Source organism: Lipophrys pholis (genome assembly GCF_963383615.2).
Source record: "Lipophrys pholis genome assembly, chromosome: 6".
NCBI classification, from domain to species: domain Eukaryota; kingdom Metazoa; phylum Chordata; class Actinopteri; order Blenniiformes; family Blenniidae; genus Lipophrys; species Lipophrys pholis.
The window spans coordinates 22,843,543-22,866,991 of NC_137629.1; the positions used below are offsets into that span (position 1 = coordinate 22,843,543).

Below are 23,449 nucleotides of genomic sequence, written 5' to 3' on the forward strand. Positions count from 1 at the left end.
GGGAGCACTTAAACACGCATGGCAGGTCAAGGTTAGCCGGGGTCAGCAGGTCACTGTGGTTGGGAGGGTGACGCGAGGGGTATATGGATGAGATGCTTTATAGTACCACATCCGTATGAACACATCAGAGGAAATCTGAAAGGCCATTAAAACGCCTGCTTTTATGGGTGTAATAATCCCTCTCCTCTGCCTGGGAGTCCAGCCACAGCTTCAATGATCGTCCAGATTAGGCAAGTCTGACAGGAGGCAGGCTATCTGCTAATGCAGCGGAGCTGTGAGAGCCCAACAGGACCACAAACATCACATTACGCCAGGGCCGTTCATGCAAGTCACAAGCAGGCATTTGCTCTGGAGCTGAACACACACATTGCGCTCCGGAGGTGTTTGGACAACAAAGAGCTTTTGGGAGTTTTTCTTTTTTTTCACCTGACTGTTTTAATGCCGGAACGTGAAACGATATGATGACTGCAAGGTTCAAGTGCAGTGTCAGCTTTAATCTGGGGGTATTCAGGCTCATCAAATGAATAGGGACAAGCTGTCCACCCACCCACCAAACTATTTTAATTTTCAGCTTGCAAGAAGCTTCTCGACAGTGTTTAATACCTTTTTTACATTATTCATCCTTGATGAAATTAATTTAGCGGTCACTCCTTGAAGGCTTGAAGGCCGATCTTGATCAGCAGACTCGTTGATATTTTATTGGTTAAATGTGTTGTTTTTTTTCTCACTGTGTCATATGATTTCTGCTCTGTGATCAGCTGCAGTTAGAATCAACTGACTTCAAAGTCATTGTAGGCCATATGAGGAAAGTGCAGGCCTCTTAAAAATAACACTTGATCTTTAGAATTCAAGGTATAGTGTGTATAATTTCACTCCTGTCTTCAGGATATGGTACCCCACTTATGGGCTTTGCTGTTGGTTCTCTGGTGATTTCTAAAGACTGTATAAAGAAAATTCTTGAAATGTTTTATATAATCATTTTCTAATTTGGGCAATAAGACCAGCAAGACCAGAATAAATGAAAATAAAAATCTACTCATTTGTCTATATTGAGAAAAAACTGACAAAGTAATAACTTTTTTAATAATGTGAATTTATTTATTTATTTTTACTCTGCTGTGAATAATTTGACATTAGCTAATTAATCACAAAGCTTGCCCGGCTCTATTGTGAGCAAAGCAATCTGGGATAAAAGTATATGTGAATGCCATTTGAAGTGTGATCCTGCCAGGTTTGTGTAGTCATTCCCTTCACAAAAGATCCATTAGAATTGTTCACATGTAAATGATGAGCAGATGGATGGGCAGCTAATTGAGCTAGTAGCCATTGTAACATATCTGAACCCCATATCAATAAACTGCAGGCTGAGGCCACTTACAGTGTTTATTTCAGGCCCAGAAGCCCCGGTGAGGCACTACAGATCAGCACAATGAAGCACTTGTGATGAATACACCCACCGGCAATATCCAGTGGTTTGGCCATTTTACACTATCACTAATGTTGTACAGTAAGCTATACTAGCATTAGGGGCTGTTTATTCACTCTTGGGACAGAAATGTTGCAAATTGAGTAGGAGACTTAAATTCTGGACTTCGCCACTGGCTGCCTCAATGAAAAAGCTACACCAGTGAAGACTTTTGGGTTACGTCTACATCAGAGACTGTGCTAAAAGCAGGTTGGGATGTTGTCGATGGTCTTTTTCCGGCACTAATTTCAAGAACAAAAACAAGATCCAAGAGTGACTCACCGTGTCATCCTGTGATGTTATGAGACAACATCACGGGGCAAACTCCAGTAGATATCTCCACTGTGACGGTTTGAAACTCTGTGACAGTTATTTCCTCTCATGCTTTTGTTTTATCCAAAGGCTAGTTGTATTGAATATTTAAAACTAAACAAAAAAAAAAATGAATCTTTGTAGTATCTTCAAGGCAGTATGACGTTACAGAGTCCTTTTAAGCTTATTGCATTATTTATCACCCGCAAACATTAAAAACTCGGGCTTATGAAGCTCATTATTTTTGGGGTGTATAAAACTGTAACTTTGACCACAAACACAAAGAATGGCTACAATATTTTTTTTTGTGTATCGCATATAAATATTTCATATTATTTTGTCCTCATACGCACATTCAAATAAAAAGTAGATCCCGTCTGCTCCTCTCTTGCAATAATCATTATCTTTACTATTGGGTTGGCGTATATAGTATAGATGTTAAAAGGGGACTTGCCTCTATTTCCTGCAGATTATTCAGATTGCTGGGCACCTGCAGAAAACGCAAGTGAGGATTACAGAAGCCAAAACATTATAAAAGTGGATCTGACAACATTGCCTCACATAACAGCACCAGTAAGCTCCAGTACAAGTAGAGCAGGGCAACCTAACAGGCGTCACCACGCTGTGGAGCAGAGACCCAGTTCAGATCGTTCCCTGTGACTCCACAGCTCAGGGCAGAACTTCAAAGGCCACAAAGCGGCCCCAAAAGTTGAGCAGCAGTGGTAGGAATTGTTCAAAGGAATGTAGCCTGTTTACTATTGACTTTGGAACAATTACCCAAGCATATGTGTGTGTAATTAGATAAGGCAGCCAGTTGTTCTCTAATGCGGCAAATCAAATTAACTAAAGATGCCACATTGATTTCTTTGTGTTCCTTAAATTATTCATCTTCACTTGCACTGAACCAGCCAGCCACCAAAGAGCTTTTCTAACTCCTCTGCACCGCCGCTCCCCTGCTCACCTGCACACAGGGATTGTCGGAGATCTGCAAGTACCTTTTGCAGTCTCTTACCGTCACAATTCAGAAAAATTGACGCCTCTGAAAGAAAAGCATTTGAAGTATTATAGAAATACAGAATTCCCATTAACTGAGACAGCTCTGACCTCAATCATCATTGTCATGTGCGTGCGTGTATTCGAGTGTGGGAGACGGGGGGTGGGGTGGGGGGGTGGGGGTGTAGTGGGGGGGGGGGGGGGGGGGGGGGGGTAATTTACTTGCATGCGAGTTGGATGGCAGCAAGACCGCTGTGAGAATTCATGAGGCAAGCAGGCTGCAGACAACCGCGTCCCAGCCTGCTTCATTGACATCCTGTTCTCTGGCATGTTGCGCACGGGGAGATCAATATGACCTTACCTCCACCACCCGCTCCTTTGAAACTTAATTACTGATATTCAGCTACAAAGTCATCATAGTCCGGCTGTCAATATTCATTGGGGATCATTACGGGCCTAATAAAAGAGGTTATTTACGGGCTGCTCTGCTGACACCAGCCCAGGTCCAGGGATTCTGCTCCAGCCATCTCAATTTGTTTTACCTCCCTGCCTGTCTCTCCCTCACTCTGTCTCTCTCTCACCTCTCCCCAAAGCACTGACCTGAAAAAGAAAAATTGACAGCAGAGAAACGAACAGGAGAGAGGATAGAGGGTGAATTCTTCAGGCATGTTTTTTAATTCTCCCCTCGCCATGTCTGGTGGCTTTCCAGTCTGTAAATATAAATAAATCAAATCAAATAAAAAATGATAATAAAATACCGAAAGTATTCACCACATCCCCCAAACCCCCTCTAAATTTGAACGTTTATTGCCATTGACATTGCAATCAGACCCACAACGGGATATTTCATGACATTTAGTGAAATGTCGCACAGATCCTTGCCTCTGTGCGACAGCACGGTTTTATCATTGCAGCTGTTATTGTGTTTTCAAGGCCGCATGACTATTCTTGAGATTCCTCAGCAGAAAGTCATTTCATCAGGACCAAAAGCAATACACAAGGGCCACACAACTCCCACCACTGACATTGTACAGCAACCAAGAGTTGTGTGATTCTTGGAGATTGCTATATGTTAATTCACTCGATAAATCAATAGCTTCACTGTAATTGAAATGGTTGACCATTTGAGGCAACATGTCGAAATCTGAAAAGTGGAACAGTGAACTCTGTAGCTTAAAAGAGGTACTGCATCCAGAGACATCCATCTTCCTCCCTCATGCTCAGTCTCACACGCTCACACATCCCTTTTGTCTCTCACTTTCCGTCTTAGACACGCGAGGGTCCTCATATCCACGCATACACACACACACACACACACACACACACACACACACACACACACACACACACACACACACACACTCACCCACCCAAACACGGCTCCAGAGTTTCCTGAGTGTCTTGATTAATATAGTCCACTTTACATCAGTACGCTGGATGCCAATGCACACTGTGCTGCCTTCCCTGAGCAATTAGCAGAGGAGCTCCACCAGCGCTGGATTATCAACAACAAGATGCCTCCTGACGCGAGCCCTAAAGCCTGCTGACTTATTCATATGTGTTTACTTTAAAAGCCTCTGCCCTGGATTTTGTGGGTGGGCTGCCTCACAACTGAAATAAGAACATCTGGGGAAAGACAGGAGGATGAGACAGACAGGCGCATTATGCCCAAAAAGATAAGCTGCAATGGTGGAAATGACCTAGGTCCCGCTGTAAGGGTGAAAGAAGTGATGAGTTGATTCAGTTACCTGATGTGTGATTTATACAACAGCGTACACCGATGTATCAATTATTAACTCCGGTTGTCGGTTAATGTGGGTTTGAGCTTTGCTGTTGTGAATTTCAGCTAAGTCAAATCAATAAACTCTCCACCAGCTGCACCCTTTTCACACCAGAAGCCACAACGGTTCGGTTTTCTTTTTATTATTTGTTTGCGCCTCCATCCCAACACGAATGTCAAAGCATGAATTATTAAACGCACTGTCAGAATCTCATTTAACAGTCAATTATGTCTGTCTCCTTTTTTGCCCCCAGGGATCCCAACAAACCGGTGCCGCAGGACACCAAGTTCATCCACACCAAGGCAAACCGCTTTGAAGAGGTGGCCTGGTCCAAGTACAACCCCCAGGACCAGCTGTACCTGCACATCGGTCTGAAGCCACGTGTGCGCGACCACTACCGTGCTACCAAAGTGGCCTTCTGGAAACACCTAGTGCCCCACCTGTATAACCTCCATGACATGTTCCACTACACCTCCACCACCACCAAAGTGCCCCCGCCAGAGACCACACAGAATACCTTGTCCACCAAGAGGCCCAACGGGAAGAACTGGCCGTTCAACACCAAGCGGCCCCCCATGTCCCCTGCCTATAACAGCGAGGACAAAGACTCTTGGAGCGACGATGAGGAGACAGGCCCCCTATTGGTAGAGAACCCGCGAGATTACTCCACAGAGCTCAGTGTCACCATCGCAGTGGGAGCCTCGCTCCTTTTCCTCAATGTCCTCGCTTTTGCAGCCCTTTATTACCGCAAGGACAAGCGGCGGCAGGACTCAAGCCACGGGCAACCCAGCCCGCAGCGCCAGACCACCTCCAACGACATCGGTCACCACGCGCCCGAAGAGGAGATCATGTCACTGCAGATGAACCAGACGCACCATGAGTGCGAGGCAGGCAACAGCAATGAGGGGGCATTGCGCTTGGCCTCATTGCCCGACTACACACTTACTCTGCGGCGTTCTCCGGACGACATCCCCCTCATGACCCCCAACACCATCACCATGATCCCCAATTCGTTGGTTGGCATGCCCAACCTGCACCCTTACAACACCTTCACAACTGGTTTCAACTCCACCGGCCTGCCGCACTCCCACTCAACCACCCGCGTATAGCTTTAAGGAGGCCAGGGGCAGCCGGCGCAGGCGGTGGAGGCGAAGGAGGCGGCGGGGTGGAGAAGGAGGAGCAGGAGGACGACCGGATGGAGGAGAGAATTGTGTTTTATAAATATCACAGGGAGGGAAAGGGCTGTGACGGGGAGGGGAGGGGAAGGGCAGGAGACGGATTAAAACGTGAGGAGATTTAACTAGACTTTTACTACGAGGAGAGTTGCTGAGAGCTCTCTATGGATGTCAAGTTGTGCAGAGCTGCCAAAATCAAACTGCTTTCCTTCTCCTGATTGGGGAGGGGGGTGGGGGGGGGGGGGGGGGGTTCCTTCTGCAGTGTTTTTTTCTAAAATAATCATTTTAAAAGCCTTTTTAAGCAGACTGAGGAGATATCAACCGTTTTTTTTTCTTGAATTCATAACAAAAACAAAGAGAAGTGCTTTTTATTTCCCATCCCTTCCTCCTACGGGAGACACATCCAGAACAATGGCCTCTACATCAATATTCGCAAAATGTTTTTAATTGCTTCTTTGTTTTCTTTTCTTTCTTTCTTATTTTTTTTGTTTTTGTTTCGATGCCTTACGAAACTTGTTCTTTTTTGTCATTATTTCTATTCCCTGAGACTATTCTATGTGGAGTGTGTTACAAGCAGATGAGACTCAAAAGATGAGAGACTGAATCCAGGATGGGAAACCAGAGGATATGCAGATGTAGAGATTTCAAATCCATTCTTGGCAACTCATTCTTTTTTTTTCTGTTGCATACCAACACAACAGCCACACAAATGATTTATTTTTTTTTTTTCATATAGAAATGATTTGTCTGGGACAGCTCTTGTTGGAAAATGAGACAGCAGAGATAAATACTATGTTACTGTGATTGTTTTGTTAAGAAAAAAAAAGAAAAGTGCATCTTTTACAGCCAATTTATCTGTTAAGCTATCTGATATTATCTCCACAAGGTGTGCACGTACACATGCTGCTTAGGAGCACCTGTGTGTTTGTGTGCGTGTGAGAAGGACTCCCCGTTTGCCTTGTGCAAGCGTTGGTCCCGAAGATGAGATAAAGGAAGAGACGTATTGTCGGAACTTGCAAATGCAGGAGTTGTGAGAGAGCGAATCTGTGTGTGTGTGTGTGTGTGTGTGCGTGTGTGTGTGCGTGCGTGCGTGTGTGTGTGTGTGTGCACCTGTTTTTTTTATGTCTTTTTTTTTTTTTTTTGTTATATTCTGTGGTTTGGGGGGTTGGGGGCTGAGTACTTTCTCATGTTGTTGATATTTTTTGATTCACCACCAGTAGTGTTTCTGCTGCGTCTCTGGGTGTCTGTCTGCAAAATAGCACTTTTGTTATTTTTAAAGTTATATATGTCTAATTTTTTTGCTTAAAGATTACAAAATAAATCTATTATTTTATGTGTAAGAGAAAAAAAAAATAGCTAAAGATTCAACTGAACTAACTGACATGATTCCATTGACTTTGTAAGAGTTCCTCTAAAAGAGCAGACAGTGGCCTGTTTGCACTGAATAAACCTACATAAGTGCACACTTGTATTTCTTTGAATATATATATATATAAATATGGGCATACATACATATATGTATAGGGCTTCTATGGAGATATCGTTCCTCACTTGCAGAACAATTAAAACACTGTTCGGACTAAAAAGCACCAATGCAAATAATTTCTATGTGATCATTTGAAACATACCAAGCCAAGACCACCCGAGGTGTCTTTGTAAGAGCTCTATATGTATATTTATGTATAAAATATTTAATATTTATTTATGTATACCAGATGCATACATGCTGATTGTGCCATGTGCCAAATTAAAACTGTAAAAAAATGAAAAATATAAAGTTTCACTAACCTTTTTTTCCCCTCACTTGATCAAAGGTCCTTTCAACCTTTTTTTTTGGTTTCATTATGTCCATTTTGAACAAGTTAAAGAAGAACTATGCTTGCAGCAAGTGCAAGGCTCCCCCCACCCCCTAGGACTTCCTCTTCTCCACCGCACCTCTTCAGCAGAACTCCCGATTTTACTGTAATTCATGCAAAGTAGTGTTGCAGCTATGGGAAATTGTGAAGAGATTGCCTTGATGTACTTGCATTGCATCCCATTATGTGTTATTCTCGGAGACAAAACTGGAGTTATTGATTCTGGGAGTAAAACTGACAATTTTCATTAAGCATCTTGGCGTGGCACAGATTGTCTCCTGCGTTGCGTGGAAGTGCCGTGATGTGACCTGACCAGTGATCCTAGATCAGCCTTGCATTTCTTCAATACTTCATGTGCGTAGACTCCTCAACAATTTTTTATGAAGTGCTCCATTACAGCTTTCTCTGGTATTCAGTGATTGGAGACGCAGCAAAGCGAGGCGCACGGGCCGGTCAGCCCATCACCAAACCTGCCAGTAGCAGCAAAGAGAGACGGGGTTATTTAAGGGGAAATTGCTCAGAGACTGATCTATATGAGTCATCTTGTTTTTGCGCTTCCTGCCTTGTGTGGGGTTCACCTCATAATCAGCCGCCATCTATAAACGAGCTACAGTCACTCAGAAAGAAACAAGCAGTTGAATTCCACCTGGAGCTGTCTCGTACGCACAGCAACATTTAATAATGTCTTTGCTTACGAAAGAACGAGAAAAGGCAAACTTGTCTCTGTACCAATAATATTAGTCAACAGAGTCTTTTTTGCGGCATAAAATCAACAAACATTGATGACATTTCAACAAGATTTATTTTTTTATTTTTTTAATTCCCCAGAGGGAACCATGCAAATTCTATCTTTTCCTAATCTGGATACTAAATAATTTGTTTCATACAGATTATTTAACCTATCATGGCATTAAATAACATTAAAAGTGTATATTTACATGCCAAGGTCTGAAAAATAAAGTTTCTGTTGGCACTTCAGTGAGTTCATATATTATGAAGAAAAAAAAACTTAACTGAAACATCTAGATCTGCACAATGAAGAGCAGAGTTGAGTCACAGCGAGAACTGGACTACTAATAGGCCAGTCTTATGGATGAGCACTTTGCCTCGTAGCGAGAAGGTCCCAGGTTGGAGTCCCAGTTAGGCTGAGTGACCCTTCTCTGTAGAATTTGCCTGTTCTCCTGGTTTTCTCCCACTGTCCAAAAACATGAGCTTGAGATTAATTGGTGGCTCTAAATTGCCCCACAGGTATGAATGTGTGTTTGTGTGTGTGGTTGTCTGTCTCTCTGTCTGTCCTGTGATGGACTGGTGACCTCTCTAGGATCTACCCTGCTTTTTAACCATAGTCAACTGGGACTGGCCCCAACCCCCTACATTGAATAAAGCAGAGAAGATGGATGTAGCATCTATTTATAGCTGAACTATTTACTCTGGAATCCACACAACACACACAAGGGATTATTTCTCTATCAAAGATCCAACAAAAAAAAGTTCTTGGTTATTTTCATTTATTTATTTATTTATTTTTTGAAGTGAATCACTGATGGACCAACAAAGTGGTATCATTCTGAGTTTCTCCACTAAAACGATGCAGTATGTTGGATATGCTGCCTCTGTATAAATGCTAATGTTGCTCCACCCCTGCTGGGTGTGTGAATAAGCAGCTGTTTGGAACCAAATTTACAACAACAGTTGTTTTTTTTGCATTTATAGATTGAATATAAATTTAAATGTTGTTCACAATACAAACTAAATTCATATTCCTACACCTGCTGTTATTGGCTTGTTATTTAATATTTGCAAAGACAACCTGCTGATAAAGGCAACAAAATGTTGGTGGTGTGGGGGGTGGCTGCTTGATTTCTTTTAAAGTGCACCTCCATTTCTTTTCTTTTTTTGGGGAGGGGGGTGTGGTCTAATTTGAGTGAACCGAGCTTTTAAGTCTGGATATGAATCAAAGCGGCCTGCTCCCTCGTCTGATTCATGTGCAGTGGCGGGGACCAGTTTCCACTGGCTCCCACACACACATACAGTGACACAAGGCTGAAACTGAGTGAAGGAGTTTAGAGCGACCTATCAAAGGGACGAAATGTCATGGGAGGGCAACTTGTTTTTTCGCAGTGTAATTTTCCCATATGCTGTTAAAGCAGAGCAGATGTCAGCGAGTATTGGCAGGGGTAGACCTGCTGACCTCTACGATTCTGTTTGGGATGCACGGTCCAGTGAAGAGCCGCATAATTAGGTGGCGGACCAACAGAAAATATAATATATAACTCCTGTAATCAGACAATGGGGATTTTGATGAAATTAGTACAACCAAGTGACAAGAATCCCCAGCAAGAAAGGGAAAAAAGATGGAAGAGTTATAAGCGAGACATTTTTCCCAAGCTGGGGTTTGTTTGCAGTTCAGTGAGTGTGTTTCCAAAGTGACATCATTCACAGATTGACTGGAATACCCCAATGGGGTTTGTGACTGCTTCGACAGCAACTGAAGACAAACCCAGCCTAGGAAATGGATGTGCCAAATTACAGAGTGCGACCCGCTGGGAGAGAGCTGCAGGTGTGTGTGTGTGTGTGTGTGTGTGTGTGTGTGTGTGTGTGTGTGTGTGTGTGTGTGTGTGTGTGTGTGTGTGTGTGTGTGTGTGTGTGTGTGTGTGTGTGTGTGTGTGTGTGTGTGTGTGTGTGTGTGTGTGTGTGTGTGTGTGTGTGTGTGTGTGTGTGTGTGTGTGCGCGCAGATGCTGAGAATTTTATTTGTTCCACAGTGAGAGCATTGTTACCTATATTTCCTCTCACCTTGTACTTCACCTTTATCTCTCACTTCCTGTGTCTTACTCATCTTTGCTTTCTTCCTCCTCCTCTTGTACGCAATTGTTTTTTACCTCCCTCCGACAGAAAGCAATCTGAGCAACGCTCTCACACACACACACACACACACACACACACACACACACACACACACACACACACACACACACGCACACACACACACACACACACACTATTACGACTCGCCTCTTCTGTCTTTCTGCTACTTCATGAGTGATTTGATCTTGTCTATCATTTTCAATCATTTATAATCTAATCTTTATTACGTTTCTCTGCTGACTATAAAGCTAATGAGCAAACTTCACCGTCTGAGAATCAGAGTCAATCAACCAAATCTCATGTCCTCTAAATTTAAACATCCTGTTTTTTCCCCCAAAAGGGAAATCACTTTGCATTTTGTCAAACTTTTTTTGTTTTTTGTTTTTTGTGGGGGGAAAAAAATGTACTGTTGATAATTTTATATTATACCAACACAACGTAGACAAATCAGTGGCATATTTTTTCAAGGTATACTAACAAGAAGCAACACGCAATGGAGGGATTTTTATTTTGGTGGCATCAGCCCCAGATGCTGTCACAGACGTCTTTTATTGCTAAAAAAATGACAAACCAATGGTCTCTGAGCCCATATACATCATCATAAAGCTGTTATCTCAGTGTTATTGTACAGATTACTAAAGGTGCCCTGTTACTTCTATGTTTATGTCCATAGAATGTATTTATAATCACGGAAAACTGGAGTAATCAAAATAAAATATCTATTCTTTCTGTAACTTATTGTGGTCCTCATGAATATAGAGCACAACATCCATTTTCTGCGGGCCCGAGATCAAGAGGTTGGATGCTGATAATATTGTTTTGTATATTTTTCATCTTGCAAAATGTTTGTGGAGTGAGTACGCAATCCAGGAGAGCATCTCTGTAAGTGCTATATTTGAGTTCTCCATTTCTCCCCCCAAAAATCACACCGTACCTGCATTAAAGGATAAGGCTGGAATATTTCATCTTTTTTTTTTTTTTTATACTCTTATCAGCAAATCCCACTCGCAGATCAAAACCAAACAATGAATTTATCCCAGTAACAAGTGTTGTTTGTGTAGCGACAACCAGATGAAGCGTACGCTTCTCTGCCATTGAACTCACCGGCGTCCAAAATCTATTTAAACAGAACGCAGAGAAACTCAGCGGACTAGTGCACAGGGTAACATATTCTTTAATTACAATGAACACAGGCAGCGTAAGGGTTTTCCTCATAGCTCATCAAGCTGGCATAGCAAGGAGCTATATCCCAGAGCATGCTCGGTGTCTCCGGCTTGGCATGAAACTACTGTCCAGGAAGAAAAAAAAAACTCTCCACTGCAGAGTTGCCACAATGTCACCCAACGGTATGGCTGTTTTATGTGTTTTTAATGATTTCTGAGGAGGATGACGGAGCTCTGTGGCTCAGAGACAGAAGCTACAAGCTGTGGCTACACTGACAGCACTTGTTAGCAGGATAAATTCATTGATGTGGTTGTTTTTTTTAATGGCGTTGACTGGTTGAAAAAAAAAATTAAGTTAATAACACTGTGACTTTTAAGATGCAGCTATGGGCACAGCAAACAATGGCAGCAATGCAGAAAGAGAGAAAGCTCAAGTCCGATGCACTTTACAACATTAAAAAGGTTCGGTCGTTGTCTTTATGGAGGTCTCGTAAACAACAGGAGCCTACAGTTCATCCAGTACAAGCAGCCTGCCTCCAGCCTAAAGCCGCCTGTCGACTACATAATGATCTGCTCTCTATAAGATAGATGGCCTTGAGATAGCAGTGAGGCTGCTGAGGCTAAAGCCTGCACACACCCCGCGTGTGAGGGAAGTCACAACAGCAGGAAACAAGCACATTTAAACCTTAACAGTGTATCGCTCCTGTATCTTGTCCAGAAAACCCTGTTATCGCAGGATGCTGCACGACAGCTAATTTTTCCCCACTAGTTGTTCCACTAGTGTTCATGATGGGAGGAAAAGTTTCAAGGCAGCATTCAAAACTTCCAGGATGTTTCACGTGTGCTTTGCCTGCACCCATGATTCACAGCATTATCCTGCATATATCCTGACCTGTTTTGCGAAGTCGCACCTCACCAGCTGAGTCCAGGCCTGTCGCTATCTGCCCATTGCATCAGCTGGAGTTCACCATCAGATGGCAGTCCACTAATGCCTTTCTCAGATGTGGGTTACTGGTGGCAGGGGAAGGTTGCATCAGTGGACTTATGGTGTCAGAACTCGCCAGCCTGTGCTGCCACAGTGCGGACTACAGAGGACTCCCAGAGGACTTCCCGAAAGTATCTTATCACTTAGATCACATTACAATGACTTTCTGTGCCACCAATTTGATCTTCCGTGCTAATCCAGGCTACCAGGCATTTCACAGATCTCTCAGATCAAATAGACTGCGAGTTTGACTTCAGTATCTGAGCTTAGTCCTCTAAAAGAGAAACAAATCTCAACACTTTTTCTGGTGAAATGCTGGAGATGTCCTTTGAAGTTTAAGCCTGTTTTGGCCTCAAGAGACAGAGAACTTCATTTGTCAGTGTTTGTCATGTTAGTTCTGTGTGGGGAATTCTCCATCTTTTTCTTGCAATGTTTGCATGGACATTTTCCTACAAAGACGGTCTCGGGAAAACCTAATACTCGATCAGTGGTTTAACAGCTGCCTGATCTTATTACAGTTATGTGTATCTATTTCAAAAGGCAGATTGCTTTGTTTCATGGAATCTTTTTCCAAATCATCTTTCAAAGTGTAGATTCATTTGTTCTGCAAGACTTTCACTTGACATTTTGAAATGATCATTTGAATCAATTTTAAGCTTCTGTTCTACTGTATCGCACGCACACACACTTGAAATACACAGAAAAGCTGTTTGCTGTTGTTTATTCCACTGAACTGGTAACATCTTGGAAACTGTCGCACCGCTGTGACGCTCTGAGACCTTTGTTTGTGACTGACACATTACAAGCTTGTCACTTAACCATAAAGAACTGTTTTTTTTGCCCATTAGGTCGCTCATGGCATTTGCTAAAACTGTCACTAGTATTTGCACATTCACATCTTCTCAGATCGCGGCTCCAACCCTTTCCATTGCCAGTGTTGCCACTCAAAATTTATATTCAAAACAGAAATTCTTTCCATTAAGCTGCAATATTGTTTGAGTTCCTTGATACGTTGTTTGCTCGAATTAACTCTGGTAAACTGCCTGCCGGAGCTGAAAGAAATCCCCTGTCAGCCGTGATGTAATGAATCTTCTGTTCAAAGTTCAGAACGCTGCATGATTCACATTCTTGGGAATGAAATCCTTTCAAAGGAATTGCACTGGTTTCCTGTCCCATACAACCAGACAGGAGTCAGGGAGCAAAACAGGAAATGACACGGTTCGAGGTGGAGACTTGCATTTACGTGAGAGCAACAACAAAAATTCCAATATGCCATTAAAATATTTCCACTCAGACAATGGCTTTAAAATAAGGCAGCAGAGATTGTAATTTTTGAATGAGTTTGGTAATGAAACGTAGCTAGTGTGGCAGGGCAGGAGCCAAAGAGCACTTCAACATATCACTGCTTTTTCAGTCACTATAAGGCTTGCATACATCAGTAAGTTTTCTGAAGAAAAAACAAACAAAACATAATTATGATCAGGACACAAAAGCACCAAATAAAAAATTTTATCCATAAAGACGTGACCGATTTTGGTTTCAGGGACTTCTTCATCCATCCTTCCTTCTTCAATACAACTCTGTCCAACTTAAGGTTGTGGGACACTGGAGATGTTGCTTGTTGAGAGCAGGTAAAGGTAAAGTTCACCTTGTAAATGTCCCCGGTTCATCTCAGGACAAACACAGGGAGACAGACAACCGTACACACACTCAAATTCACACCAACAGACAATTTAGGGGCCGTCCACACAAGAACGCCATTTCAACGTTTTTGGCCGATCATCCACACAGGGCTGCGTTTTAGGAGCCCGGAAACAGTTGTTTGTTTGGTTTTTTTTTTTAAATGGGTCCCAGCGTTGGGAATTTCTAAAACCCCAGGTCGGGTTTGAGGTGTGAATGGCAAGAACGGCGCACATCTGCAGAAAAAGATGATGTCACAGTCCATCACAGGTAAAAGTCACATGACCATATTCATGTGACGGCATTCACAGCAACAGCCCTGCCTGGCAGCTTGCACATACTGCCTTTAAAAACATGTAATTAAGATACACAGTGATTTGGTAAAACTAAACTGTTCAAGGTGACCAAATACAAAAACCTTATATTTCTGGCGAGAATATGTACGTATCCCTTCAGTGGGATCTGTGTCTGTGCTTTCATCCATTCATCTGCCATGGGTCTTTCAGGATAGTTAGCCTGTGCTTTCACATTTTGTTCGCTGACATTGTGTTGATTTGGTGTTGGTTAAAGCTGCTCTTAACATTCCATAGTTGTAGGAATCCTTCTGTGGCACATCACGTCTGCATGACTCAAACTTTCACACGTACTGTAGCACAAAGCAGATCATTTGCTAAATGTAATCCAAACACTGTGAAATATTGATTTGTTCTCTGTGCTACTTTTAACATTATAGTTTAATGTTGCACTAAAAGGATATCAAAGCAGCTGACTGGGACCGTACAGTCAGTGAATTAAAAATGTAGACTCCACTCATAGTCAGCTGTGAATGGCTCCTGTTGGATGAAGGAAGAGAGATAGATGAAAGAAATTCTTGTTAATAGCAGTTGGGATCCAGAGGGTCAAACAAGTTTCTAGTTGCAGTCTGAGTTAGTTTGCAGGAAATAAATGTAAGTCTATAAAGTAACGTCGACAAAAGCCCTAAAAAAAAAAAAAAACACTCTGTGTGTGTGCGCGTTTCAATCGCCGCTTCCTGTCTTTTGCGAACTCTGCTGGAATAACAAAGCAGTGATCTCAGTCCTTGATCCGAGGCTCAGGGACCAGCTGAGTTATGTAAGAACCAGTCTGAGCCTGACAATTCATTTTGTGTGTGTTGGTGCGCATTGCTCGGTTTGTGGAGTGTGCTTGTGTTTGGTGGCAGAGCGAGCTAATTCCTTGAGAGAGCGTTGTTAGCCGGGACCATTTGGGAAAGTCTCGGGGGAGACGAGTTGCTCCGGTCTCTCATCAGGCGGATGGCAGAGGGCTGCGTGCTCTGCATGCAGCACTCGTCTCGACTATGATAGTCTCTCTGCACAGGCCATATCTCTGCTTCATTTATTAATTGTCTGATAATAACACGAGTCTTCTTGCTGTTATACTCAATTATATCTTCATTAGCTGGCTTGCTAACTAGCGTACGACAAACAAGCACTTTGCGGGGAGATTTTAAGCCTTTGTGACATTTATTACCAAGATACCTCAGTCTATAAGTGAGGGCCGGCAAGGATTGAAAGTAACACTTTTCATGTCTTCATCTCCCAGAAGCATTCACTGTCTCATCATAACATCAATTCATTTTAATTTACAAGCTAATGAACTCAGTTCATTCATCATTTAGTCTGTCTGTTATCTAAACAAGGGGCTGACATATTGACCTCTCACTTTGTGGCGCTGTCAGTCAAACACCTATCTCATAATAATGAGCAGATAAACAAAGGGTGAGGCGTTCCCAAAAGACTAACTGATATATTACCTCAGACCACACTGAAGAGCAATCCAATAAAAAATCATACGGCATAATTAGCTGCGGGTGGCTCTCCGTGTAGCTGCGAGGAAATGACAATCCGGATTAGTGTAACGCCGATGTTAAACAGAGAGTACCAGTGCAGATGCAGAGCCAAGGATCTGAAGCACATCACAGGAAGCAAAGTAAAGAATTGTTTGTACTGAAATGCCTTTCAGTTTCATCTTTACTCCACCGACGTGTTTCCTGCATTCTTGCAGTTCCTCGCCTTTGGTATGAAAACAGGATGTGCCCCTCGTCTGGGAGGGAAGTTCCATCATGTGGAAGCCAAACTTTGTTCGTTGCTACCCTGAACAGCTGCGGCCTAAATCAGTCATTCTAGCCTTTCTCTAAGTGGAACAGACAGCACGTAGGAGCAGGTTACTCTACACTACCCCTGTGTCTTCCTTGATTGTGTGAACACGTTCAGCTTCCTATTCAGTCTCTCTTTCTTACTATTTTCTATCTTTACTGCTGCATCCATTCAGATCCTCATTTGCTCACGAGAGCCGTCTCTTCCTCTCTCTCCTCAGAGCAGGTGCAGCGTTTGTCCTGGTCAGCGGGGTTAAATTGATGGCCAGCGTTCGGAGCGCATGTGAACTTTCTGAACAAAGTGCCTTTTAATAAGACATAAACTAACAAGTAGCAGTATCTTAAATGTCCAGCCTCTCACTTTGGGGCTTTGCCACTGACAGCTTGTCAAAAAAAGTTAAATGAAAAAAAATAAAAAATAGGTCCACCCAAGCAGTCCATCCATAATATATCACCAGGGCCAGTGGTCACATCAGTGAACTGTCTGGGGATTTCTAAGGAGAAAGCAATGACAATCCAATAAGTGGCTGCTCCCTGACTTCAGTGTTTTCAGCGCGCACGACGTTCCCCCGGTTTCCATCACAGCCAAAGCTGAGTGTCTCATTACAAGACACGTCATATATTGTTCTCACTTTTGGTTGCAGTTCCTCACGTGAACTTGGATGTGGAAATTTTTCAACAGGCTAAAAATACATTTGCATACATCAGATGTCGACGTTCCTTTATTTGAATTGAGGGGGAAAAAAAATTGCACTCCACAATAACAATCTTCGCCTCCTCGTTCTCCCGCTTGCCACGTTTATTCTCCAGTGAAATGACTGCAGAATATAAACATAGGGAGGATGGAAAAGTCTTTAACATGTGACTGAGAGCCGAGCAGCTTCCTTTCTTCAGTTCAAAGCTCGACTTTGTGTTTGGTTAAAGCCGAGTCAAAGCCCCCGACCAAAGAATTACTGCACAAAGTCCAAATGAGCATTGTTTCCCAGAGCGCAACTGACGCACTTCCTTTTTGAACTGTCTGCACATGCTGGCTGGGCCAAATTTGTGGGTTTCCTGAAGTGAAGTGAAACTCAAAGCATAATCAGAACAGACATACAGGAAGCATCGGAACAAACAAAGAAGAATGGGTGAGGGGCTCCGGAGACATGAGGCGTGACACTACCAACAGTCAATTTACGGGGACTGTGAAGGTGCAGGCACATTGAGTAGTTGTCAGCCCCGTCAGGAGGCATTTTTTTATCTTTTTTTGGGGGGGGGGGGGGGGGGGGGGGTGCAATCTTTCAACGCTGTGACCCTGAGCGTGTGTGTACAATCAGATGTGGCCGGTGAAGCCAGCTCTCTGCAACTCACTTCAGTTAAAGAAGTACCCTAAGTCCAGTTTAGTTCTGTATATCAACATGAATTAACACCACACGATCTGAAATCCCAATTTTTTTTTATTTAGAAATACATTAATCTGTACAAAACTGTATAGCTTTTTAAAAAAAAATGATATCAACAAGAACTGTACATGGGAAAAGTCAGCATATAAAGGGCATCAATACTATACAGCAGATCTAAATCCTTTTGACATCAAATTAGTTATCAGTTAAAGTGCCAGTGTGATTTCAAACTCGACAAAAGCCAATCTCTCTACAAATATATAACAATGGGGATTTACATCCTTTGCTGGCATACTGGCACTTATGGGAAATTAATACATGGCACATGCTGACTATATGGTAGGCTGCTTTCTCTCATATGCTCGGACAGATGGACGCTCTGAGTCTTTTCGGGGAATATGTCACACATCTTGGATCTGATGCTGCCGTCTTTGCCGACCTGGAGCAGGGTTGCCAGGGGTCTGAGGGTGTTCTTGCGTCCCGGATCGGACTGCCCTTTTAATTTCTGTTGTTAACCTTTTCCCCTGGAGCGGCGAACGGAGCGTTTGCTCCATCAGATCTGCTCTGGTGTAGATCTCGCTTTCTGCTCGGCAGAAGCCAGCCATGTTGCCCCCCAGCCTCCTTTTCCCTCCACCCTGTGACTCATTTTCCCCTCTTTGTTCACATCTCTGCAACAGAGGAAGGTTTCAAGAGGCACAATATTAAAACACACACACAGGCTTACCTCTCTCACAACCATGCTCAGACTTCTAAGTGAGCCTTGTAAAGATACCAGGGGTGTTACGATTAATTTGTAGCATTAATTCTCTCGGTGTCAAGACCACCGATAGCAGCGGATGTATGTTTTGTTCTTTGGAGCTCATGTGCGAGCATAGGGCAGTGCATGTGTTCAACAGGCCTCTGAAACACCACTGCTTTACTGCTGATAGTGGGATCATGTGGCCCGTGTCGTGAAGTATGCTATTATCACTAAAGGGCATGTAGATAGTCCCCAGACATGACATTTTACACATAAAAGGTGCTCAGAGATAAAGAGACAGATAGTACAGGGGAGAAATGAGGTGGCCACTACTACAGCACACTCTGCTTCCAATGTGTAACAAAACATGCACCCTATCAGCGTCTCTGCCACCATAACACACAGCAGCCTGCCGGCTTGTCAGCTTTAGAGCATAAGGAATAAAAGAAAAGATTGAGTGATAGGGGCTGTAATTCTGTTAAATACACACCAGCAAGTTCCTGGTCCAGCATGTCGATAAAACTCTCAAGTTCCCTTGTGTCTCCCAGCTTGGCTGCAGAAGGAGGACAGAAAGAAAAGGAGTTTCAGACACTACAGAAAAAAAAACCTGCAATGGAACATTTTTTGTGAAGAGTTGCAGCTCAGTTCAGTGGGTATTTCTTCTGGACCAAAAGCTGAAAAGCCGTCTTAGATGCAGAATTACAGATGAGCTAAAGTGCTTTTGGACGAGCAAAAAAAATCTAAAATCAAAATCATCTCCAGCTAGTTTTATACATGCTGTGATAAAGCTGATCGCGAGGCTTCAAATCTTGACAGCATGCTGGATCTCACCAGGATCCCTGTTGTACATATCTTAAATTATTCTTTGTGAAGTCACACAGAGTTGATAACACTTTCTGGTCACCTTCTTGTTTTTGTTTAGTTTTCTTTTTCTACCGGCTGAAATTTAATGGTATGCATTGTGAATATCTCACAATGCAACAGTGCTCATTCATTTGCACGAGCATACACGGGCTCAGGTGGTTTCAAACGCTGCAAAACAGCACAAATAACCCCTGCAGGAGGCTTTAAAAAGAGGGCTGCTGAGATGTCACAGTCACAGCGGCAGGGGCTTTGTTGTCTAAAAACAAAAGAGCTCCCAGCCTAATGTGGAGGGTTTGTGTGTGGCTGTGATAGCGATCAGAGCAAACGTGATAGTGATCGCTGTAAGAACAAGGGCTATCTGGATGGAGATAGGCTCGGGTACCTTTCGGTGCCAGCATTATGCCTGCTGTGTGAAGCTCCTCCTCGCTGGTGTTCAAACTGTTTCCCATAGAAGCTTCACTGCCTGGAGGAAGAGGGAGGCAAGGAGGGAGTGAAAGGAGATGATAAGCACTGAGGGCAGTCCATGCAAATGAACAGCGACAGCAGCAACAATTTTAACACATCGCAGGAGTTGCACGTAATGATAATAACACGCAATAAAGAGAAGGTAAATGCCTGCTCGGCTCTAGTGAGTCCCATGCGTCAGCTTTTGAAAAGCAGCTCGGCTGTCGAAACGTTGGAGGGCCAAAATACTTTCAATAATGACGACACATGGGATCAGAAAATACACACTTACTTCTTTTATCTCATAACCGTCAACAAATATGCAACAATAGCAAGGAGGAAATAAAGAGACAATTACAAAAGATGGGTTATCCGTAATTGCAGTTCGTTCCAGTACACAGCTATTGTCATGAGAAACACAGCCACTTTTATAGAAATGTGCTTGGATGTGTCCTCTTGTACCACTAATTTCATGCAAATTAAAAGTGTCAAGCTGCAGTTGTTTGTGCTGATAAAGGGGCTCAATCGGTGCCCTTGGGGCCTCTATACAATGTCACTCACTGACAAATGGAGAACTGAATAATAACTTTCCTTCACTGCACTTTGTAAAAATCTCCTCTTATTACAGAGACTTTGTAGCAAAGGGATGATCTTTCTTTCTTTCTTTTTGTTTTCCTTACTGTAATCCGAGTCCTCGACTCCGCTGTCTTCCCCCAGCCCCGTGCGACTTTTGGCCTCGTGCAAAACGTGTTGGTAAGCATGAGGTTTGCTCTGAGACGGGGCCTTCAGCTCCTCCACCACATCCTGGAACTCCTGCAGCAACGCGCCCAGCTCTGAGTCCAAGTCTGTGGAAAATTTGACAGCAGTTGGAAAAGTAATCTCATACTACACAGAGAGAAAATTTCTGCGGCAAAGCAAAACTTCAGAAGTTCCGAATGAAGGTTTTCAAGCCCTTAATGCCATTTAAGCACGACAAAACCACTTCTAAAACAACACCGATGCAACAAGTAATGGCTTACCACACAAATAAAGTAAAAGCGTGAAATCAAGTATAAGCCATAAAGCATCAGTTTGTGTCACTGGGATCAGAAAAGCACAAGAGTAAAAAAAAGAAAGCTAACAACCCATATGGCTTATAAAGCACAAGAAAGCCAGTTAAACACCTGGTCGGTAAACTGTGGTGGATAAATACTACATTATAAATCAAAACTCTGTGTTTTGAAATCCCATTAAAAAGTCTACTGGAGCTGTTACTTCAATAAATGCACTTTTATGAAATAATAAAATCAGTATAGGATCAGCACAACTTTGTTTATCCACCATTCCACTGGGTTGACATGAATATAACAATATTATCATCCCATTTGTGGGAATATTATGTCAGACAGCACGGGAAAAAAGAAACATTAATTTTGAAAGATTTTAGTTTGGTGCCTCGCTTAAAGTTATAGTCAACAACTTTAGAATAATGACAATTTTTTGAAAAATTGCGGACAAATACAGATATTACATGAGAACACATGTATAATGTCTTAAAACTACACACATTTTATTGAATTCTTAATTTATATATGAATGCTGTGATATATTAAAAACAATACAGGGTAAGAGAGGGGTAAAATGCAATCCGCCTTTAAGAAGTTTACAAGTGTTAAGCTGCTGCTTGTGATCTTCATCATTGTAGTTATTTAAAATGGATGGTTTAAGTAGTCATTGGACTCACCCGTTGTAATGTCTGAGGACATGCTGCTGCAACGGTGAAATGAAACACCACCAGGCTGCTGTGTGTCTGGGTTCCAAAGTGGTTTGAAGCTGACAAGCGGGGCAGTAGCTTTATTCTGAGGCGCTCCGCAGAGAGCATCGGGCCAGCCAATCAGGGCCCAGAAAGCCCTCAGAGGTCTACTGTAACTGAAAACAGTGGGCGGATAGGAAAAAGGGAAATAGTTGAGTAAATGACGGAGACAGAAATAAGCCATTACGTAACACTAGTCCAGGGCAAAAACAAATAAATAAATAAATCCCCAGAATTAAAGTGATTTACTGAGGACAGTTTTGACCTGGACGTGAGATATGATCATGCATCTCTACTAAGGAGGAAAACAGACATAGCTGTATCATGGTGGGCTCTCATTGGGAGATGATTATTTAAAAAAAAAAAATATATCAGTCTGGATCAGAGAAAGTTAAAGAAAGACAAAATCTGAAAAAAAAACTTCACTTTATCGGCAATTAATATTGCCAGCCTTTAAATCTCTTAGTAATGGCATAGCAGCTGAGAAATAAAACTGCCATTGGAAATGTCTGATTTGAGAAATGGATTATCAACTCAGACACCAGTTTACCAAGTCAGTAGTTCCTTTCCATTCAATTTAATGTAACACATTATAAAAGCTTTAAAAAGATAATAACAATAGAAACTGCAATTAAATACTGATAGTGGGGGGAAGTTACCTTAGGGTGTCCATTCATGGCCCTGCCAGCAGATTTATCTTAATCCTTTATCATGCAACAACCCTATATCCTTGTTGCTGACGCGTCACAAAAATAAATCATAGTATGTTGGCTATGGATATAAAAATTCTGATTATAATGCAGTTTGTTTGTTTTTTGTTCTTGATGTCTAGAATATGTATAGCAAAGCGTGACATGTCTCATTATATCACAATTATATTTTCCCCTTTTTGGAAAGGGATATCTTCCAGTATCAATACACGTGATTAATGATTTTATTGAGAAAATATGAATGAAAAGAGACAATATTTGTTTTTGTTTTTTTAAAGTTCCCGGTCTCAATGACATAACCCGAGTAAACAAAGGTTGGCTAAAGAATAAACAATGGGAACAATAAAGCTGGAGCAAATAACCGGAGCCGGTTCAAAGGAACAACTAATGGATCTAAGTTACTGCTGCAAATATGATAAAGGGCTTATGAAGGGTGGCAGTTTGTGTTTATAGTAAATTTATGTGAGTAAATGGCAGATGAATCAAGAGATTCACAACAAAACTTATAGAAATATACACTATTCCGAGTTGGGTAGTGTAATACTCTTATCGGCCTATAGAGGATGCTCATTTCACACAGAGGCTGTTCGCGTCTTCATGGTAAACTTTATGTAAGAGCCTGACTGAGTTCACATAAAGTCAAAACTTCTAAGTGAATAATATGAATAAATAGAAGTCCACAAAACGGTTGATAAAAGTTGTCAGATAGAAGGATGATTTCTTTTAATTTAGTTTCTCTTTTTAAAACACCTTTTTGCAACATATGTTGAAGAAAATCATCAGTTGCCTCAATTAGCATAGTAATTATTTCCTGTTTTTAAAGACCTGGGCTTTAGTATAACATTAAAAAAATAACTACTGTACATTTGGGCCACAGCAAGGGAACCGAAAGATAACTCAGAGGGATAAAGACGCAGATTTGTAAAATCATTATGAGGTAGCATTTAAAAGGCAGCAGGTGTGCGGCCACCTGTTTTTTATGTGTGTGCTTTTTTAATAACCATGTGAGCATATTTAATAATGACACATAAAACCCATCCAGGGTAGTTCTGAAGATGCATATTTGCACAGGCTCCATGCTTACGTGTTGTTTTTTCTGCTTTAGCAGTGT

At 42.3% G+C, this 23,449-nt stretch overlaps 2 protein-coding genes across 8 annotated transcripts in view; one reads left to right on the forward strand and one right to left on the reverse strand.

Moving 5' to 3' along the window:
* Positions 1–5,660, forward strand: part of nlgn3a (neuroligin 3a) — a gene marked incomplete at both ends in the record, with an annotated part of 124,101 nt that extends 118,441 nt beyond the window's left edge. For all 7 annotated transcript variants that reach the window (XM_080466087.1, XM_080466088.1, XM_080466089.1 and 4 more), the window contains one exon: positions 4,805–5,660. In XM_080466087.1, coding sequence (XP_080322213.1) covers positions 4,805–5,660 — 856 coding nt within the window. The remainder of the gene's footprint in view (positions 1–4,804) is intronic.
* A 12,165-nt stretch (positions 5,661–17,825) lies between these two features.
* Positions 17,826–21,638, reverse strand: LOC308111078 (regulator of cell cycle RGCC). The gene is made up of 5 exons (XM_080465816.1): positions 21,560–21,638; positions 20,517–20,681; positions 19,775–19,855; positions 19,019–19,081; positions 17,826–18,457 (listed from the first exon to the last, which is right to left on the reverse strand). Exons 1-5 carry the CDS (start codon positions 21,579–21,581, stop codon positions 18,450–18,452), a joined length of 339 nt encoding a protein of 112 aa, XP_080321942.1. The 5' UTR covers positions 21,582–21,638; the 3' UTR covers positions 17,826–18,449.
* Between the last annotated feature and the right edge of the window lie 1,811 nt (positions 21,639–23,449).

Bases quoted from the DNA above. Each gene is read 5' to 3' on its own strand.
- LOC308111078 (XM_080465816.1), bottom strand. From the start codon at position 21,581: ATGTCCTCAGACATTACAACGG. The intron at 20,682-21,559 runs GTGAGTCCAATG...AATTTTCCACAG, and splicing joins GTCCTCAGACATTACAACGG to ACTTGGACTCAGAGCTGGGC. The intron at 19,082-19,774 runs GTACCCGAGCCT...CTCCTTCTGCAG, and splicing joins CATAATGCTGGCACCGAAAG to CCAAGCTGGGAGACACAAGG.